This window comes from Patella vulgata, chromosome 4, assembly GCF_932274485.2.
Source record: "Patella vulgata chromosome 4, xgPatVulg1.2, whole genome shotgun sequence".
Taxonomy (NCBI): Eukaryota; Metazoa; Mollusca; class Gastropoda; family Patellidae; genus Patella; species Patella vulgata.
The window spans coordinates 47,774,180-47,795,590 of NC_065882.2; the positions used below are offsets into that span (position 1 = coordinate 47,774,180).

A 21,411-nucleotide genomic window follows, 5' to 3' on the forward strand; every position below is an offset into this window, starting at 1 on the left:
AATCAAAGTATGGCGGAACCGTTCTAATCTATTTAATATTGGAGAAATCTGATGCCATCGAGTGTTGATTATGGCCTGGATCAGTTAATTAATGTCTAATTAATAATTTAGATAAAACTTCAGGCCTAAAGAAAGACCTGCAATAGGCAGATTTAGCTCTTGCATAATGTATGTTTAAGCTCATTATGGGGAAAAAAAGGTGCTTTCAACTGATTTTGTTCTCAAGTAGTTTCCAACACCGAAGGCTAGCAACTGACAACTTGAGCTGTGTTAGGATTCACACCCAGCTCAATTTAAGCTCTAACAAAACCGGACCCACCTCAACAGATGTTCGTAATCAAATAAAAGTATCAAATGTCAAGCGTCAGCAGTAGCATGTATTGGGATATAAAGACCGATATTCAACCGTTTTGCTGATACTGGAGTCGCCTATATCTGTTCAAAAGGACTTGGTAAATCTAAAATATCATTCGAGTTGTGTACAATTAAATCATTAATTTGCTTGACACTCGGTACGATTATTTGAGTTGCTGTGCTCGTGACTATTAAGACAAAGGAAATAATAAACAGTGCAAAATCCTTACTGGTCTACGTTATTTTTTTGAATCCTTATTTTTTGAGAATACTATTTTTGTGCATGTGCAAACAGACATAAGCGTACAACAGTCCACTCGATAAAACATGTGACTGGAATATGGAATAAGCCCATTGCATGATGATCAAAAAGATAGAATTAGAGAACGCAGCAGTACGTCGCTGAGGTCTCTCTTCGATCCCATTTCAATGCATGCTGATATCGTACCTCATCATGCAGCTGTAATAAGAGATCACAAACTCGAACAATAATACCTATGTAGGCTTTAGCATTTTATGTAGAATTTTTAAGCTATGAAATAAACAATGGTCCTCCTTGATCACTGTCGCTGATTTGAAATAGTTCCAATTCTTGCTACTTGGCAGCATTTATTTTCTTCGTTTTCTTTAATTCACTACAGTACTGGTGTATGTGTGATTGATATGAAGGATGGAAAGGGGGGAATGGAAGGAGAATATCATGTGATTGCTACTGTTAACAGATGGGAAGCTGTCGCTCTGATGTGGTATCATTACAGCATGAACCATTCTACATTAGATATAATACGTGCCAACCAAGTTTGGGAATTATATTGTAGTCAACATTTAATAACTGATAATCTTGAATTTATTTATTATTTGTACAGCAAAGAATAAAATCATTGCGTTCCTGTTTGATTCCCGAGGTAAAATAGGACAAGGCATTTTCTTTTAAACTGATATAAACATTGATTAGTAATATAGTGTTATTTCTTTTAGGTATGCCATCTATAGATGATTGTAAACCATGTAAAGGAGGCTTCTACTGTGATAGTCTAGGTGCCATTGATTTTGATTTTAGTGTCAATGGGACAGGAACAGGTCCTTGTGCTGCAGGTTATTTCTGTAAATTGGGTAAGTGTTTTACCTCCCCTTATTTTTGGGGGGTTTAAGTTATGGTTGGTCATCAATATCACAGATAATAGTTCTGATGTTTAAAGATACATTATAGGAGATTAGATAAAGAGCTGGCAGTTCTCACTATAATAGTTAAAAACTAGATAATGTAAAGGGAATTTGCTGAAAATTTCAGTCAATTTGATCCACTCTGAACCAAGATTTTAGCGATTGAATTTTCGGCCTAGCCTCATTCATCATTGCTAAAGTTGGTACAATAAAAAACATAGTCTCGATTATCCATTTCATAATTAAATCATGAATGAAAGTTGAGCAGCAAATGGGATCCTAATCCAGTAAATATCGCAGGCTAGCATTGACATCGAGAGTTGATTATGGTCTGGATAAGTTAATTAATGTCTAATTAATAATTTAGATAACATTTCAGGCCTAAAGAATTTCCCATAATGTATCCTTAATGGAACTTGAATGCACATTAGGTCATGAAAGATCGAAGGTTTAATTATTGTCAAATTTTGACCAGTTGGTTTAAGATTATGTATTTGGTGAGTTGATTGACGATTTTATGTTTTATTGGTGAGCTGATTGATGATTTTATATAGGTGTGAACATCAGTACACCAACTGTTCATACATCTAGTGGAATAGGTGGGCCTTGTCCAGAAGGTTTCTACTGTCCATTACAAACAGAAGATCCTATACCATGTCCAAATGGTACCTACAGAGATACTCAGTTTGGTGCAAAGCTTGGCGACTGTATACCATGTAAATTAGGAAAGTATTGTGGTTCAACAAACCTAACAGATGCAACAGGACCATGTTCTCAAGGCTTCTACTGTCTCCGTGGAAACAATGTACCTGATCCTACAGGTTAGTTCAAATTCAAAAAGAATATTATTTTCTTCAACACATTTTCTCATTTAAATTTATGTTTAAAGATACATTGCTCACAAAAGTATTTATCGGGTAGTTATTTCCTGTACAAGTATTGGAGTTGGATGGCTGAATGGTTAGCACATGTTCGTCGAATCATAAGGTCTGTCATTGAGTCAACTGGCGTGGTTTCGATTCCCGGTTGTACATGACAAGGAGTAGGGTCGCCTGTACAACCTTGTGGGTTTTCTCTGGATCCTCCGGTTTCCTGCCACTGCTAAAGACCCCTACGAGCAAGCGAATTATTGAAATTAAATTTAACCACATGTTAGTACCGAAATTACCTAGTTTGTGTCTAGTGGACATTAAACCCCATTTCTCTCTTTCTCCCTATACAAGTATATGGAAAGTAGAGACACTCAAGCTTACTAGAAAAATACTGGATTCCTTGAAAAACACCCAGGAGGGCTCATAATGACTAACAACAAATACAAGTCACGTGACAAACAAGGCTTCTTAAAATAGATTTTTGTGTCATGGGGTAGTACTCTTACTATTAAAATGTTTTGAGTGGTATTTAAAGCAAACTTTTGATGGATAAGTTAGTTTGAATAAATTTTTAGTCCAAATATATCATCAAATCACAGTTTGTACGCTGTAAGGTACATGCTCATCATCATCGTGACTAACTTCTATAATTATTATTATACATTGTTTTACAGGTTCAGATCCTGCAATAGGTGGTCCATGTCCTGTCAGCCATTATTGTCCAGAGGGAACATCATATCCATTAGAATGTCCAGCAGGAACATACAATAACATAACTGGACAAGCTGTCTGCTTTTCTTGTCCATCAGGTTATTTCTGTCCAGAAAATATAACTGACTATGAACTTTATCCATGTCCTGAAGGACATTTCTGTCTCAGTGGCACTGAATACAGTACTCAACATCCATGTCCAAGAGGCTACTATAGAAACTTTACCAGGGGTCAATCTATGGCTGATTGTTTCCCATGTCCAGCAGGAGAATATTGTAATAACCAGGGATTGAAGGAGCCAGTTGGTTTATGTACTGCAGGTAAAAGAAATGTTAAAAAAAAATTGAAATAAGCATATATAGATGGAAGGTGTCCATCACACTAAAATCCCAATGTTTCAGCAATATGATTTACTTATGGAACAGATTTCCATTTCAAATTCGTAATGTCACTGCTATTACTACTTTTAAACCTAAACTAAAGACATATTTATTTAAATAGGCTTTTATCCACTGATCCTTTAAATACATAAATTATACAGATTTATTCTAATTAAATATAATTCTATCTAAATACCGAGTTTTTATTTATATTTTTTTTTTCAAGTATGCTCTTTTATGAGCTCATTTATGTGGCATTTGTATGCTATAGCAGTGTGTAATAATAATAAATCTAATTATAAAACATAGCAGAGTACAGAAAGTAGCTTGTATGTTTTCAATCAATGTTATTTTCTTACCATATTTCTTGGCGTACAGGTTATTTCTGTGTATTGGGAGCATGGTCAGATAAACCAACCGATTATAATAACTTTACATCTGGAGATTGTCTGTGTCCTAGTAATTCTACAGGTGGAGAATGTCAACCAGGTTTTTACTGTCCTACTGGATCTGATGAACCTGTATCATGTAGAGAAGGCAGTTATTGTGCTATAGCAGGTATTTAGATAAACATTATTTCGAAATGTGATCCATTCATATGAAATATTTACATTTGAAATTCCATAATTGAGTTGAAACATAAAAAATTTACAATTTCAACCTTTTAGCATATGAGGAATAAAAGTCAATTTTTTTTCAAATCTGTGTATTCAAAACTGAAATGAAATGAAATGGAGTTTAACGTCCTACTGTTCTGCTCCTAACCTGGGCTAATGAAGACGGGCATACGCCATACAGTGTGCTATGAGGGAAATTTTGCCCGGACAGCGGCACTACGGCCTACTCTTATATCGAATTCCAACTGCCAAGGGATCTTTTACGTGCACGCCAATGTGTACACGGGACCTCAGTTTTTCGTCACATCCGAACGACTAGACAGCTTTCCTTGTCAGCCCCTCCGTCCTGCATCACTGACAATTGATTATCTGCTATGAAGTACTTAAAGCATATTGTTTTGGTCATTAGACAGATTATTTTCTCTTACCATTAGGGGTTTCAGTTCAAAGTTTCATATGACAGAAAAAATTTTTTTTAAAAATATTTTGTGAAAATATACATAAAATGCTACCCAAATTTTTTTATTTCATCAAAATATTCTAATTAGATCCAAAGTTATGGAATTTTAAAATCCGAGATCGACGTCAATAATGTAAGCAAAATGCTCTATACCAGTCAATGCGTGGAATGGCACCAAAATAAGTGCTTTTCAGTCATATTTGAGTGACGTCATAAGCGGTATTTTCCCTTCAGAATCGTTGGTACCAATTTTAAAACTGAAATCCGCACGTTATTGTCAGCTAAGATTTATTAAAATCGTAATAATTTGAATGATAATATGTCAAATATTTATAATCTGGATGATACCACAAGAAAGTATTTTATATTTAGTCGAAATTTAGCAAATTTCAGTCATCAAAACAGATAAAACCTGTTTTCTACGACTGTAATTGTCCGATCTCAAGGTATCAAAGACCATAATAAACACAAAAATGTTATCTATCGTTTGATTGGTTCTATATCAAATTCCACCAGAAACTAAGGTGCGGATTCACCAATGAAGTGAGTCGTAGCAATGGAAAATCTCTGCCCGCGTGACGTCAGAGCGGTATTTTCCAGCAAGCGTCTCATGTAAACAAACGGTAATTTTGCTTACATTTCGAAAATTTTTCAGCCTGAATCTTTGCAGATATTGAGATTGATATTAAACTATTACAATACAATTGCTAGAAATACATTTACATAAAATAGTAATTCAGAATCGTAGATTGAAGTGGGCTATATTTCAGCTGTTGGCTGTCCAATTTCACACTAAAGTCACGTGACCTGAAACCCCTATTACCAGTTGAAGTTCAATTTGTATTTATATCCAGTAACTTTGATGAAATTGTTTAAACTACTTTTTTTATACGCCCACATTCCACAATGGTTTATGGACACTCTACAGGTCACAATTTTTATACGCCCACATTTTCATGTGGACGTATATTGTCGTCGCCCCTGTCCGTCCAGACGTCTGTCCGTCCACAATTTGTTTGTGGACACTCTACAGGTCACAATTCTTATCTGATTTTGACAAAATTTGAAATATAGGTTTATCTCCAAAAGATCTTGGTTCCTTTCGATATTGGCATGTATCGGATCAAAACTTTATGGATTATGGCCCCTGATTGTACGAAAAATCATGTTTTTAGCTTGTGGACACTCTAGAGGTCACAATTGTCATCTGATTTTGATGAAACTTGAAATGCATGTTTATAACCCAAAGATCTTGGTTCCTTTCGGTATTCACGCATATCGAATCGTAACTTCCTGAATTATGGGCCCTGATTTTACGAAAAATCACGTTTTTTAGCTTGTGAAAATTATGAAGGTCACAATTTTATTCCGATTTAAAAAAAAGTTTGAATATATCACCGTTACACCTTAATGACGGTTAAGTTCAAATTTAGTGAAAATCGGAGCAAAATGCAAACAGTGTAAAAATATGGTATATCAAGATTGTGGACCCTCTAGAGCTCAGAATTTTGATCCAATTTTGATGAAACTTGAAATACATGTTTATAACCCAAAGATCTTGGTTCCTCTCGATATTTCCGCATATCGGATTATAACTTTCTGAATTATGGCCCTTGTGGTCCTTCTATAGAGGTTACAATTATTATCCGATTTAAAAAAACGTGTGAATATATCACCGTTACACCGTAATGATGGTTGAATTAGAATTTCGTGAAAATTGGACCAGATATTTGCACATATCTGATCGTACCTTTCTGAATTATGGTCCATGATGTTACGAAAAATCGCTTTTTGTTTAGCTTGTTCTCTTATCCATCTCTTGAAAAATGTGGGCGTATCCTGCCTGGCAGCCGCTGGTTTAATTATTTATTCTTATGATTGCCAGGATTGGCTGATGTAAGTGCCCCATGTAAAGAAGGGTATTACTGTGGTTTACAAGCTATAAGGAATGATCCCACTGATGGTATAACAGGCAATCTATGTCCTCAAGGAAGATATTGTGGTAAGCATTAATTCGACTCCTAAATGTCCCCATATCTTCAGAAATTGTTTTCAAAAACCTTCAAACATATATGTTTGGTGGAGAAGATGCAATCTTGTGGAATTGATTGAACTGTACATTATATGAACCTTTCATTTTGTGAAGCATTATGTTTTGAGTACATTTAGATTATTTCAGTTAGCATTTTAAAACTATTCGGGCTGGAAATGAATAACACCTAAAATTTAATTGCCAAGTACATAGGTAGATTCAGCGTACTTAAATTCGTAAATGCTGTACACTTGCTTAGTTTTAGAATATATAAACTATAACATTGGTCATTAAAACATACTTCCAAAACATTGTATATTAAAGACATTAATATACAATATATGTAACTTTATTTATCTATGTGATACAGGACAAGGAACAACAAGTGAACAACCTAAATGTCCAAGTGGAACGTTCTCCAATAGAACTGGTAATATCTTAGTCACTGATTGTTTACCATGTACACAAGGATATTATTGTGAATCGGAAGGTCTAGTAGCACCAACTGCTCCTTGTAGTGAAGGTAAATTTAATAAGTTTAAAACTATTTTTCTCTGATGTTTTTTTGTTAAATGTTTACACCAGCGATACGCTTTTTAAATAAACTCAATGACATTTCATACCCAACCATCAGCATTTTAGACAAAATAGAGGCTTCAAATTCACCATAAACATTGTTGTTGTTAACAGAAAATAACGTAAGGAACAACTGAAGAAATGGTAAACTTGAGTTTCTGATTAGTTATCTTCGCTTGGGTCCGGTCCCTATGTTAATTTATAATTATAGCATAGGATGAAAATGATTACTTACTTACTATATAAACCCATTTATAATATTATGGTGTGATGCAGTCACTTTGAGATGTCAGCCCACAATTTCTCTGCTAATGCTGCTTATATTTATACATTATGGATTTTGTTGAATTTAGAAGTAAAAATGCTAGAGGTTGTATAGACTATTTTCATTAGTATGCCAGCGATCCTGGTAGGCCATTAAAACAATCGCATGTGATTGATAAGTGTGGCAGTGATTCATAATATTTGTTACCTTCGCTTGTTGAATATGCTGAATGCAGCCATCAACCTAAAAACTTGACCTCCTTATCCTTAAATATCATTGTGCTAACACAATATGATCCACCTGTCTGCAGATTTATGAATTAGGGCACAGGTATTTAATTCTGTGGTTATAAATTTCGGAACACTTTTTGCGAAGATGTAATATTTACCACAGCAAAAAAGTAATTTTCATTGATCATAGTTGATTGTGGGGATGATAAATCAACTTGCATGTTCAAAAGAAGCTGTGTTTTAATTATCTGTATGTGTTGTAGGTTATTATTGTCCAACTGGTCAGAATAAAAGTGATCCCTTCATCTGTACATCTGGTCACTATTGTCCAACTGGTAGTTTTGAAGAAATAAAGTGCCCATCTGGAACATATCAAGATCAAATTGGACAAGGATTGTGTAAGGAGTGTGTAGCAGGTAAATTCTAAAACATGAATAGGAAGAGAAGTCACAGTTTTTACTGTCTATCTGAAAAAGAATAGCAAATCAAATGCCAGAATGTTAAGAAATAGCATATTTACCCTGTCTGAAATTTGCATCTCAAAATATTGAACCCTTTCGAAAAGATAGCTCAACGAACGCAACTATTCAAGAAGTAATTAAACCACAGGTTATCGCCAACTCCACTGGACAAGCATACCATGGTATTGCTTTGAAAACATATCCCAGAGCTTTAAATAGTTCCTTTGACTAGAAATGAAGAGTTCCAAAATTAATCAGTTTTATTCACTGGGATAGAGTTAATTTATACCATCGGAGTATCTTCTCATTTAAAAATATGTCATAATAGTGTGCCCGAGGGATTGTCATAATTTCAAATCCATTGATGTAAATGCCCTTTAAAATTGACACATTTAAAATAGCACTCTAATCCCATCCATAGTCAGAATCATGTGAAATGTGTTACGACAAATACTGTTTTGTTTTAGGATATTATTGTAATAATGCAGACAATTTAGATTCCTACCTACCCTATCCATGTCCTGCTGGTTATTACTGTCCTAATGCTACCAAATGGCCAGAACAATATGGCTGTCCCTTAGGAACGTACAGTCCTAATACAAAACTAGAAAGTGTCACAGAATGTCTTAAATGCGATGCTGGAAAATATTGTGGTTTTATTGGCTGGAGTAATGTTACAGGTATGGAGTATCTTATTTATCTTTTTAATAGTGTAATACCAAATTGATAGTTTCTACAAATAATTCCAGAGAAAAGCAAATGCGAACCTATCAGTTCTCTTTGTATATCTTTTACTGTAACATTTTTTATATAATTGTGCGGAAATGCAGACTGAATACAGTGTGCAAATACACAATTGTTGACGCATTCTTTTGTACTATGATTTTATATGTTATTCAGTTGGTAATAAGCTTTCATTAGTCTAATTTTATACTAAATTCAGTATCCAAATACTATGTTGTTCATGTTGCTATAAGCTTTCAGAAAAACACATGTTCGAATTTAGGCCCTTTTTCACATCCAGATCTGCATACGTTTGGATGGTATGTAAAATGAACACCCACTCATGTACACATTCACATGCACTTAAAGGAAACCTGGACAGTTGAAATGTGAATATTAGGACCACAGATCTTGTCAAAATTCTTCTATTACCTTTGTTTATATTTTATTAATTATTTGTGTTTGAATATTGATAGGTGATTGTTCAGCCAGATACATCTGTTATGGGGGATCTTCTACACCAACACCAACTGATGGAATAACAGGAAAATCATGTCCAGAAGGACATTATTGTCCAAAGGGAATACCAGTTCCTGAACCCTGTCCTCTTGGAACATCGTCAAACAGCACAGGACTTGGTGTATCTGGAGAATGTCAACCATGTACTGGAGGATTTTATTGTGATGAAACAGGATTGACAACACCATCTGGGGCTTGTGATGCAAGATTTTATTGCAGCTCTGGTGCAGTTACTTCTAATCCATCTAATGGTATTACAGGAGATACATGCACAATTGGTCATTATTGTCCACAAGGAACTGCCGTACCTATACCTTGTGCAGATGGCACTTACATGCCTATTACTGGAGCAGACACATGTTTTAACTGTACCCCTGGTCATTATTGTATTTCACAAACCACCCCAGAAGATTGTCCACCAGGTTATTACTGTCCCGAGGGCACTGGTAAGTAAAACCAATTATCTGTTGAACGACTTTTAACTTGAAACCTCTGTAATTTTGGGTATAGCTAAAATAAATTCATTATAAAGTTCACTACCTTTATGGGTTTCATTTACAGGAGTCTTATGGCAGTCATGTCCACAAGGAACCTTTAGCATAGCAATCCAATTATCAGATGCTGATAATTGTACTCAGTGCTCTGGAGGATTCTACTGCTCACAACCAAATGCCACATCCATCACTAGTGAATGTGATGCCGGATATTATTGTACATTAGGTTCCAACACAGCCACTCCAGATACAGGGTTTACCGGTGATGCAGGACCTTGTCCACCAGGTTATTATTGTCCAAGAAGAACAACAACACCATTGAAATGCCCATCTGGTACTTTCAGCAATAACACAAAACTTAAAAGTTCATCTGAATGTACGCTTTGTTCTTTTGGTAAGTTCTTTTCATAATGAAATTGCAGACCTTTGATAAAAGTGTTAAAATATTGTATATATATTAAGCATGTTATACAAAAAGCTATTTTAGTTCTAATTCATTTTCAATCTTTTAACAAAAAATTTAAAAGCAATTGTTTCTGTTTTGGACAGGTATGTATTGTGCAACAGAAGGACTAACTGAACCATCTGGAGAATGTAGTGAGGGATTCTTCTGTTTACAAGGTGCATCCTCAGCTAACAATCCATCTTTGGACAGCACAGGAGGACCATGTCCTGCCGGAAACTTTTGCCCTAATGGAACTTCTTACCCACTAGGATGTCCAGCAGGAACTTACAATCCTAATACTGGAATGAAAGAATGTACACTATGTCCAGCTGGCTACTACTGCCCAGAAAATTCAACATCATTTTCTGGAAACAACTGTCCACAAGGTTTTTATTGCACAATAGGCACCAAGCATCAGTATGAATTCCCATGTCCAAAAGGTACATATAATCCAACTTCTGGAAAACAGAAAGAAGAAGACTGCACACCTTGTGATCCAGGCTATTATTGTGCTACTCCTGGCAGTTCTGCAACAACTGCACCATGTTCTGAAGGCTGGTTTTGTATACGAGGTGCATGGAGTGCCCAACCTACAGATATTGGTAACTTTACCACAATGGATTGTTCATGTCCAGCTAATTTAACTGGTGGTCAATGTCAACCGGGTCAGTTCTGTCCACCAGGATCATCAGAACCTCAACCTTGTCTACCAGGTAAGAGCTTAATAATTGTGTGCTTGTTTTTGATAAAAGTGGATTACTTTCATAGAAAATTCCATTCTTAAGCTGAATTACATGTACAATGGTCATGGTATTTTTATAATTATGCTGAGAATTGGCGTAGCTGAGTTTGACTTTGAATGTTCAACCTTAGATCTAGATATGCATCAGCTGAATATCTTCATCAAATATATGATGATGTGCATTTCCTACTGAGGCTAAGAATAGATAAGCAATTTAATTTGCTGATGCTTAATCAAAAGATTGAAAGATAAATTTTGTGATTAAGGAAGGGGGTATAAGCCTTACAGTTGGCTTGCAGGGTATTATTGTGATATATATAATATTGCAGGATATTACTGTGATATTTTGTATAATTGGTTATTATTGTCATGTATCATTATTTCTGTGATATATTGTTTAAAGATTGTTGTATTATTATAATGAGAGCCATGGTGACTAAGTGGCTGGCTCGCTAGTCTGAAGGTTGCGGTTTCGATCACATTGGCCGAGAAAGTTCATCAGGATTTTCCGACATGGTTTCCCCTTGTCAGTGGTGCAGGAATGAGGCCTGACAAGAACAGCTGCCTAGTCCCGTGTATACATTGGCATGCACATAAAAGATTCCTTGGCAGTTGAAATTCGATATTAGAATAGGCTGTAGTGCCACTGTCCGGGCAAAGGTTCATTTCATTGGCCCATTTGGAGAAGAACAGTGGTATTTTATTATCGTGATGTATAATATTAACTCTCGTAAGTGGTATATTATATTGCATGTTATTGTATATAGAACAATAACTTTATGCTGGATGGGGGGGTGGGGTGGATGCTCAAATGGTTAGTACGTGCGCGTTGTAACATAATGTCTGTCATTGAGTCAACTAGAGTAGGGACGCCCGTCCAACCTTGTGACTTTTCTCCAGGTCCCCTGGGTTCCTCCCACTGCTAAAGACCCCTACGTTCAAGCGAATTATTGAAATAGAAATAAACCATATGTTAGTCCCGAAATGACCTGGTTTGTGTTGAGTGGATGTTAAACCCTCTCTCTCTCTCTGATGCCCTAGAATAACATTGAAGATGACTGGTACAGTGCAGACATAGATTTATAATATTGCCATACATTGTATTACAGGTTATTATTGTGATATTGCTGGGTTAGCTAATGTAACAGGTCAATGTTATCCTGGTTATTATTGTATGGCTTCTGCTACAAGACCAGATCCACAAAATGATGTAACTGGAGGAACGTGTCCGAGTGGCAACTATTGCCCGGCTGGTACAAGGGATCCTGTTAAATGTCCACCAGGCTATTTCTCTAATGCTACGGGCAATGTGGAGTTTTCAAACTGTCTACTCTGTACACAAGGTAATTTAAAATGATTAACTATATTATAATAGATGAACTGTTTTTTGAAGTGATTGAAAGTGATTCCAGATTTGTACTTGACAAGGGCTAGGGTTGTCTTTCCTCCTACTTCTGAAAACCCCTGAATACAAAATAATTAATCAATAATTTATCTCTCTAAAAGTTTTTGTATTTCTATCATTTTGCTGAGGGGTATTGTAGACAGTGATCTTGTCTGCTTTGTCAATTTTCAACGTGATAAAAGCAGTAAAGATTTTAAAAATCTCTAAGTGGACTGACCTAGCTTATGTAATGTATTGAACAATGGTACAAATTTATTATGATTTCTGTTTATTTTAGGAATGTATTGTGCTAGCTATGGTGCTGATAGTCCAACTGGAAACTGTGATGCTAACTATTATTGTCCACCTGGACAGAACACTAGTACACCTAATGAGTTTGTCTGTACACCAGGCCATTATTGTCCATCTGGCAGTCCCACTCAAATAGCCTGTGATTCAGGAACATATCAAGATGAATTTGCACAGGTATTTTGTTTTTTGATAGTAAAATTTATGAAATAAATAACTCTGTAAATTGAACTGGGCAACACTCTTTCGGTAAATTTTGACATAATTATTATTTTATGGTATTTTTGAATATTTAAATAATTAATATTTATGAACCTACAGGGAGAGCTCTATTCTTGTTGTAAACTGGAATATTTTTATTATAATTTTACAGTCGAGTTGTAAAGTGTGTCCAGAGGGATATTATTGTGATGGTACTATACAGAATGATACAGTATGTTCACATGGTGTTCAAAATCCATCACCATGTCAACCAGGTTATTACTGTCCTCAAGGTACAAAGATATCCACCGAGTTTGGATGCCTGTTAGGGACATTTAGTGATAAGAAAAATTTGAAAACAGCAGGGGAATGCACTAATTGCACAGGTATGTTTCAAATGGTTGTACTTTTTTCTTCCGCACTATAAATTGGAAACTAGCTATTTTGATAAATTTTTCTTAGATGTAGCTATTGTCAATTGAATTAGCGATTATCTATTGTACAAAATTGTCAAACTTTCCCTTTAATTATTAGTTAAATGATTTATTGTCCGCCGCCTTTGGAAGAAAGCAGGGGACTATTAAAATGGGTGGGAAATCAGCTTCAGTTGGCTTGTTTATATTTAAGGTGGTACTTATTGTGATAGAACTGGCCTTTCGGCACCTATCGGTCCATGTAGTGGTGGATATTATTGCATACAGAGTGCTCAGTCAGCCACACCAACGGATGGTATAACAGGAAATATCTGCACACCTGGTTCCTATTGTCCAGTTGGTTCTAATTCAACGTTACAATGTCCACCAGGAACTTACAACCCAGTTTCAGGTAAAATTCAGATCACAGATGTTAATCTGTTTATATACATGTATCTTTACTGATCATATTTTAAAGTCTTCTGTGTTCCATGAAAACTAAATACTAAATAAAAAAGGCAGGGGTTTGACATTATTTTGAATTTGTTTATTTCATGATGTATGAAATGAAAATACATTTTGTACAAGAGTAAAATGGCATGATCTTTTTTCTTAGGTTTGGAATTTGAGAGCCAGTGCTTGGGATGTACAGCAGGTCAGTATTGTCCAAACTATGGTATGACCTCACCAATTGGTAATTGTTCTGCAGGATACTACTGTTCAGGAAATGCATCAACATCAACACCATTGGATAGTGCAACGGGTAACAAATGTCCAATTGGTCACTATTGCCCAGCAGGAACTCCAAATCCAAAACTGTGTGAACCAGGAACATACACAGACACAGAATTAAATGCAGTATGTCTAGAGTGTACACCGGGTCATTTCTGCATCACTGGATCAAATCCAGAACTCTGTCCAGCTGGATACTATTGTCCTAAAGGTACTGGTCACATATGGCAATCTTGTCCTCCTGGTACATTCAGCTCCTCAACTGGTTTAGCAAATATTACCCAATGTACTCAATGTACAGGTGGTTATTTCTGTAATCAACATAATCAGACAGTTGTCACAGGTACTTGTGAACCAGGATATTTCTGTAGATTAGGCGCAGACTCAGCAACACCATCTGGTTTAGGGAGTGGAGATGCTGGGCCATGTCCTTCTGGCTATTATTGCAGTCAACAAACTCAGGATCCATTCAAATGTCCATCAGGAACATTTAATAATAAAACAAAGATAACAACAAAGAGTGAATGTCAGCTGTGTCTACCAGGATATCATTGTCCTTTACCTGGACTGATTTATCCCACAGGTCTCTGTGACCCAGGATTTTATTGTTCTGAAGGTTCCAACTACTCAAGCCCATCATTAACAACATCAACAGGTGGACCCTGTCCTGTTGGGACATATTGTGAAGCTGGATCAAGTACACCAAGAAATTGTCCGGCAGGTACCTTCAATAGCGTAGAACAAATGGTAAATTGTACTGAGTGCCCTGGAGGATATTATTGTGAGGCTGGAGCAAATTCAACAACAGAATGTCCAAAGGGACATTATTGTCCATCGAAAACAGAATACTCTAACCAATTCCCATGTTCAATTGGTACATTTAACAATAACACAAGAGGTAAAGATACAAGTGATTGTCAGCTTTGTCTTCCGGGAATGTACTGTTCAGTTCCTGGATTAGTTGAACCAGAAGGACATTGTGCTGGTGGATGGTATTGTATTCTTGGATCTGGGTCACAAAACCCTTCTAATGCAGCAAATACAACTATAGGAGGAAAATGCTTAACCGGAAATTTTTGCCCTATAGGATCAGATTCTCCTTTGCCATGCCTCCCCGGACATTTTTGCTCTTCGGATGGACTAGCTAATGTAACTGATCAGTGTGATGCTGGCTATTACTGTTCAGGAAGTTCTACAATTCAAAATCCTGTAAATGAGAGTTTTGGAGATGTTTGTCCAAAGGGCCATTACTGTCCAAAGGGGAGTTCATTGCCAATTGCTTGCTTAGAAGGAACATTCAGTAACCTATATGGGAACATAAATATTTCTAGCTGTCTACCCTGCACACCTGGTAAATACTGTTCTGGTGTTGGACGTGCCTTGCCAAATGGTGACTGTAGTGAAGGGTGGTTCTGTCCAGAAGGAATGATTCAGCCTCAGCCACCAGGAAATCAATGTCTTGCAGGTCACTCCTGTCCTCAAGGCAGTCCCAATCAAACACCATGTCCTTCTGGATTTTATCAACCATTAACTGGAAAAGGAAATTGTATAGATTGTTCTGCTGGTACCTACTGTGACCAAAATGAAGCTATAGCAGAACAACAGAGTGGATTTGGAGCCCTGTCCCATGGTGTTGTAACTCCTAAAGTTTGCCCAGCAGGATTTTATTGTATGAACAATACTAAGACTTCCAGAGACAATGCCTGTCCGCTTGGTACATACAGTAATACAACAGGTTTAGAAATTTTCACAGAATGTAGAGATTGCCCACCAGGATATTATTGTGAAGCTGAAAACATCACCCAACCAACAGATAAATGTTTTGCAGGGTATTATTGTGTCTTGGCATCAAAAACACCAACTCCAAGTCTATCAGCATCGGGTGGTCCTTGTGCTCAAGGAACATACTGCCCTGAGGGTTCTTCTCAACCAACATCTTGTCCACAAGGAACATTTGGAGACAGAGCTTTACTTGCCTCTTTAGCAGATTGCACTGCTTGTCCACCTGGTCTGTATTGTGCCATGTCAGGACTTTCTGCTCCTAATGGAAGTTGTTTAGCAGGATTTTTCTGCATCAATGCTTCAGAAGAAGCTAACCCGATAGGAAAATCTTATGGAGATGAATGTCCTGTAGGTTATTTTTGTCCCGAAAACAGTTACCAACCAACTGCATGTCCTGCTGGAACATATCAACCTTTTGCAAGGAGGGTGAATAGTTCAGATTGTATTGCTTGTGATCCAGGGAAATTCTGTAATGCTACTGGAGGATCTCAAACAGCAGGAAACTGCTTTGAGGGGTTTTACTGTAAAGGTGGTGCCAGCAGTCCTACACCGTATGATGACATTACAGGAAATATCTGTCCAGCAGGATCATATTGTCCAGAAAGTTCACCTCAACATTATTACTGTGCTAATGGTACTTATACCAATCATACTGGTGCTGCTTCTTGCTATGATTGTCCTGAAGGTCATTATTGTGTCAACAGAGATAGAGCGGATCCTTGCTTACCAGGTGAGTTTAAACGTTACTTTAAATTGACATTATTGTACAATGATCCTGTTGTTAGCTCAATTAAGGTAGTGTTGCCATAATTTGGGAAGAGACAGTGTTGATGGATTATCTTTATATATTATATTTACAGGTCACTATTGTCCATTTAAAACTGGTGCAGATCTACAACCATGTCCGTCTGGTACATACAATCCTATATATGGTATGAGCAATATAAGTCATTGTATAGCATGTGATGGTGGTAAATATTGTCAAACCCCAGCTTTAGATTCTGTTACTGGTGATTGTTCCGCTGGATATTACTGTTCTTCAGGTAAATATATGTAATTGAATGATCAATATGAAATGAATGTTCATTAGCCAGAATATACGTTATACAAAATTATTCTAATATTTTTGTAGAATTCACTGTGGGTCTGTTGGTAAGGCACTGGCTCACTGTACACGAGGTCTAGGCTTGGCAGAGAAAGTTCATCAGAATTTTTCATCTTGGTTCCCCCCCATCAGTAGATGGCCTGGTAAATGTTTAACTATGTTATTGATATTTATTCACGTTATTTGATATTCACTATTAATTGTGAATGCATTTTCCTTCCTAATTAAGTCAATATTTCATGTTTTTCAGGTGTGGACACTGCTACCCCATCTGGTGGACATACTGGCGAAGGAGGGGTTTGCCCTGTTGGTTACTATTGTCCAGAATCCTCAGTTTTACCACTGTCCTGTCCACCAGGCAGTTACAGGTAATACAAAATCTATTTTCTTAATGTTCACTCTTGATAAGGATCTGTCATGACTACCAGTACTTTGATCTTATCTTATACAAGTGTTGGACGCTAGCATAGTATATGAAATATGAAAATATGATGTTGGTTGCTTACTTTTTATAGAATTTGTTGTGTTTATTAAAAAAAAACAATATAAAAATGATTCTTTGCTTTAGTGACAGTGCTGGTCAAGTTAACTGTACCATGTGCCCTGCTGGTTTTTACTGTGTAGAGAATTCCACTACATTTGATGAACAGATTTGTCCAGCTGGATACTACTGTCCACCAGGAACAACTAATCCCATGGCATATCCATGCCCTAAAGGCACATACAATCCTACCAATGGTAGTAATTCAGCTGTTGATTGTTTGTCTTGTCCTCCTGGAAAATATTGTGAAGGTAAAATATTAGAACACAAAATTGTAAGGTTGAGATTTGATATTGATCAAATGACTTTTTTTGTCAATAACTCAGTCCACTAAGTGAAATATTACATTTATTGTTCAAAAGACAGATTTATAAGATAGGCATTAGCATATGAATATAATATTATTTATTACAATTTAATTGGTTATTGTCCCCTAACCTTATTTTATAATAGTGTTGTTGTTTATTACAGATTTAATGTCCAATACATTAAATATGATATTATGGACGGATTGATTTAATTAAATTATTTACACTTAATGGGTTGAAAATTGGTAAAAACACAAAATAAAAAAGTCTGTGAATATCAAAAAACACAAAAATGAAAGAAGTCCTTGTATATCTCCTTTTATAGTTGATGGCTTGTCAGAACCTACAGGAAATTGTTCAACAGGATGGTATTGTACAGGGAATTCGTATTCTGACCAACCAATAACAACCCAAAATGTCACTAGTCTGCCAGATTGTGTTTGCCCACTAACTAATTATACAGGTGGTAAATGTTGGCCAGGGACATATTGTCCATCCGGCACTAATTATCCCATACCCTGTACAGAGGGTATGTACTGTATGCTGTATGAACTGGAAACACCACAAGGTCTTTGTAATCCTGGTTACTACTGTAATGGTGGTGCATCACGTCCAGATCCCCCGTCTGCTCTATGTCCATCAGGATATTATTGTGAAGAAGGCTCTAAGACACCAACACCATGTCCTGCAGGAACCATGAGTAATACTAATGGTAAGTATTCAATTTCTCAAATATAGTATGTATTGGATAAAATAAATTTAAATATAGTATTTGATTGCTCACTCTCTGTATGTGTTGGATAAAATAAATTTAAATATAGTATTCCATTACTCATACTCAGTATGTATGGGATAGAATAAGTTAAAATATAGCACATTGATCCTAAAGGGCGAACACATTCAAAATCAATAAATACAAATAGATGTAATATAATGGGGACTTGACCAGGAAAAGGTATTGTAATTAGTATTTCACAAATTTGATTTAAAGTCCTGTCCTTGTTGCTGTCGTTAATGTGGCTAAAGTAAGTTTGGTACCATAATCTCATCTTTCGTTAAATATCTCAATTAATTACAATAATGTATATAATGGTTTTCGGATATAAATGATACTGAGAGCAGACTTCTTCAGGATTGAGTATTTGAGTGGTCTCTTATTACTTTGGTGTACCAAATAACTGACATTTCATGAAGTTGACAGCCATGTTTTGGGAATTTTAACTTAAGACAGGATAGTAGCTGACTTAACTTAAATCGATTGTGTCTTGAAATAATATTGTTTGGTGAATATGGCTTCTCTTAAGTTACAATTTTAAGTTATAAGTTTTCGTGAATAAGGCTCCTGGTGATTATTTTGAATACGTTGGTGGTCTTTTGAACTGAACATAAAATTGCCTCCCTCAATGATTGCTATTTGTGCATGTCTCTGATGGAATAGATGCTTCACAAATGCATGTTTTAATAGTATTATATGGCAGATTTCCTTATGTTGGCTGAGGCCTTTAATTAGGTAATGGGGGGAAATATTGTAACTTGTCTTTAGATGACCTACAATGCAGAATCAAATCTAATTAACATTCATGATTTGCGAATGTTGCAATTTGAATGCATGAAAATTTGATATACCAGTAATCATTAGTTATGCATTTCTTATTAATGTTTTCATGTTGGGTTCATGAGAATATTTTTAATTTTTTTTTTTAGGAAATACCAATGTTACTGATTGTGATTTGTGTACCCCTGGCTATTACTGTACAGGATTAGCTAATACCAATTATACTGGTCAGTGTGATGCTGGCTATTATTGTCCTTCGGGCCAACAATCACCTACACCATTAGACTATAATTGTACAGTTGGTCACTATTGTCCACAAGGTAGTGGTCAACCTGTCATCTGTGATCCCGGTTATTATCAAAATGAAATTGGACAAAGTTTATGTAAGACATGTCCTGCTGGAAGGTATGTGAACTCATTAACTCCAAATCTTTTAAATCCACTCTTGTTTCATTTACTGTTAAGTGTTAAGTCAAAAATAAAAATAAAAAAACCTATGTGAAAGCTCTCTTTTATTTTTAGTTACTGTGATCCTGTAGAAGAAGGTGTTGTTACTGGAGACCCGGATCATGGAGTGGTAACTCCTGAAGACTGTCCATCTGGCTACTACTGCCCATCACAAACTGGTGCCAAAACAACCTTTCCTTGTCCACCAGGAAGTTTTAGCAACGGAACTCAGCTACAGACAGAAAGTCAATGTCAGCCATGTAAAGGCGGTTATTACTGTGATTCTCCAGGTAACTACCCTATTTTATTTTGTTATGCTGCCAAGTAGTGTTTAACATTTCAACATATTTCTGTACAGGCTAATGTTTCTTTAGGTGAGGCTTGGTTTTTTGAATCATCCAAACAAGAAGGTAAATTTTCAGGCCATCCAGATATCATTCTATCGTTGGCCTCAAGAGTCTTCTTAATCCACATAGGATTCAAAGGAGAGAGATGGGTTCTAGAAAGTCTAAGCCAGTTCCCATCCAGTCAGACATCCTAAATAAAAATATTGTTTAAAATAATTTAAACCATAGACATTTCACTCATCATTCCAGAAGCCTCACAGCTGAATGCTGTCTAAAATAATCTATGGTTGAACGGGGAAGCATCATAGGTATCTTTTAAAATCTTTTGGTGATTCTAAATGTTTGTGATTGCATCTAAGTCAATATATGTATAAAATGTATTTTACAGGATTAATTTTACCAACTGATCTATGTGATGCTGGTTTTGTATGTGTTAGTGGTGCCAATATATGTGCTCCAACAGATGGTATAACAGGTTATAAGTGTCAACCAGGCTATTATTGTCCCAGAGGTTCTTACCAAGGCATCAAATGTCCTGCTGGAACATTCAGCAACCAGGTGATGTTACAGAATGTCACAGAATGTCAACCATGTCTGCCAGGAACATACTGTGATGTTGACGGTGGGTATTTAATTTACTAAAACAATGACTCACACAACCAAAACCATTTGATCATGTTTAAATAGTAGTATATATATTGATGACAAATATTTTAGGCTCCCAAACTATAGCTCAGTTTAGTTATATGGCAATATAAAATAAATAGGCTTATACATAGAACACTGGATACCATACTTTTAACATACTTTTATTGTACTTCTGTATGCATATGATAAATTACTATAGAAAGTTTTGCTTGAGACTGATATTATAAGTAGTTTGAATGAAAATAAATCAAGCTACCTTAACTATATCATGAATTATTATATAAATATTCATTATTTTTTCTGTTTTTAGGTTTGACCTCTCCAGCAGGAAATTGTACCAGTGGTCACTATTGTACCTTAGGTGCAATTGTCCAAAATCCAAGTAGTCAGTCATATGGAGATTATTGTTTAGCTGGTCACTATTGTCCAGAAGGTAGTGGAGCATCTGAACCATGTCCAGTAGGAAAATATTTGCCTGATACTGGCAGGCAGTCTATTATTGATTGTCTGGATTGTCCAGGTGGAAAGTATTGTGCTCAAGAAGGAATGACAAACTACACAGGTTAGAATCTAATTTTATGGAAATATTCTTTT

At 36.0% G+C, this 21,411-nt stretch overlaps 1 protein-coding gene across 1 annotated transcript in view; it reads left to right on the forward strand.

Moving 5' to 3' along the window:
* Positions 1–21,411, forward strand: part of LOC126819809 (uncharacterized) — a 117,057-nt gene that overhangs the window by 44,681 nt on the left and 50,965 nt on the right. Inside the window, exons 28-51 of the mRNA XM_056100271.1 lie at positions 1,333–1,467; positions 2,073–2,339; positions 3,065–3,421; positions 3,860–4,039; positions 6,444–6,560; positions 6,961–7,113; positions 7,925–8,077; positions 8,590–8,802; positions 9,322–9,810; positions 9,926–10,252; positions 10,408–11,016; positions 12,155–12,388; positions 12,728–12,915; positions 13,112–13,325; positions 13,567–13,764; positions 13,969–16,596; positions 16,727–16,909; positions 17,222–17,339; positions 17,540–17,763; positions 18,146–18,532; positions 19,525–19,780; positions 19,898–20,112; positions 20,558–20,791; positions 21,128–21,379. Coding sequence (XP_055956246.1) covers positions 1,333–1,467; positions 2,073–2,339; positions 3,065–3,421; positions 3,860–4,039; positions 6,444–6,560; positions 6,961–7,113; positions 7,925–8,077; positions 8,590–8,802; positions 9,322–9,810; positions 9,926–10,252; positions 10,408–11,016; positions 12,155–12,388; positions 12,728–12,915; positions 13,112–13,325; positions 13,567–13,764; positions 13,969–16,596; positions 16,727–16,909; positions 17,222–17,339; positions 17,540–17,763; positions 18,146–18,532; positions 19,525–19,780; positions 19,898–20,112; positions 20,558–20,791; positions 21,128–21,379 — 8,331 coding nt within the window. The remainder of the gene's footprint in view (positions 1–1,332; positions 1,468–2,072; positions 2,340–3,064; positions 3,422–3,859; positions 4,040–6,443; positions 6,561–6,960; positions 7,114–7,924; positions 8,078–8,589; positions 8,803–9,321; positions 9,811–9,925; positions 10,253–10,407; positions 11,017–12,154; positions 12,389–12,727; positions 12,916–13,111; positions 13,326–13,566; positions 13,765–13,968; positions 16,597–16,726; positions 16,910–17,221; positions 17,340–17,539; positions 17,764–18,145; positions 18,533–19,524; positions 19,781–19,897; positions 20,113–20,557; positions 20,792–21,127; positions 21,380–21,411) is intronic.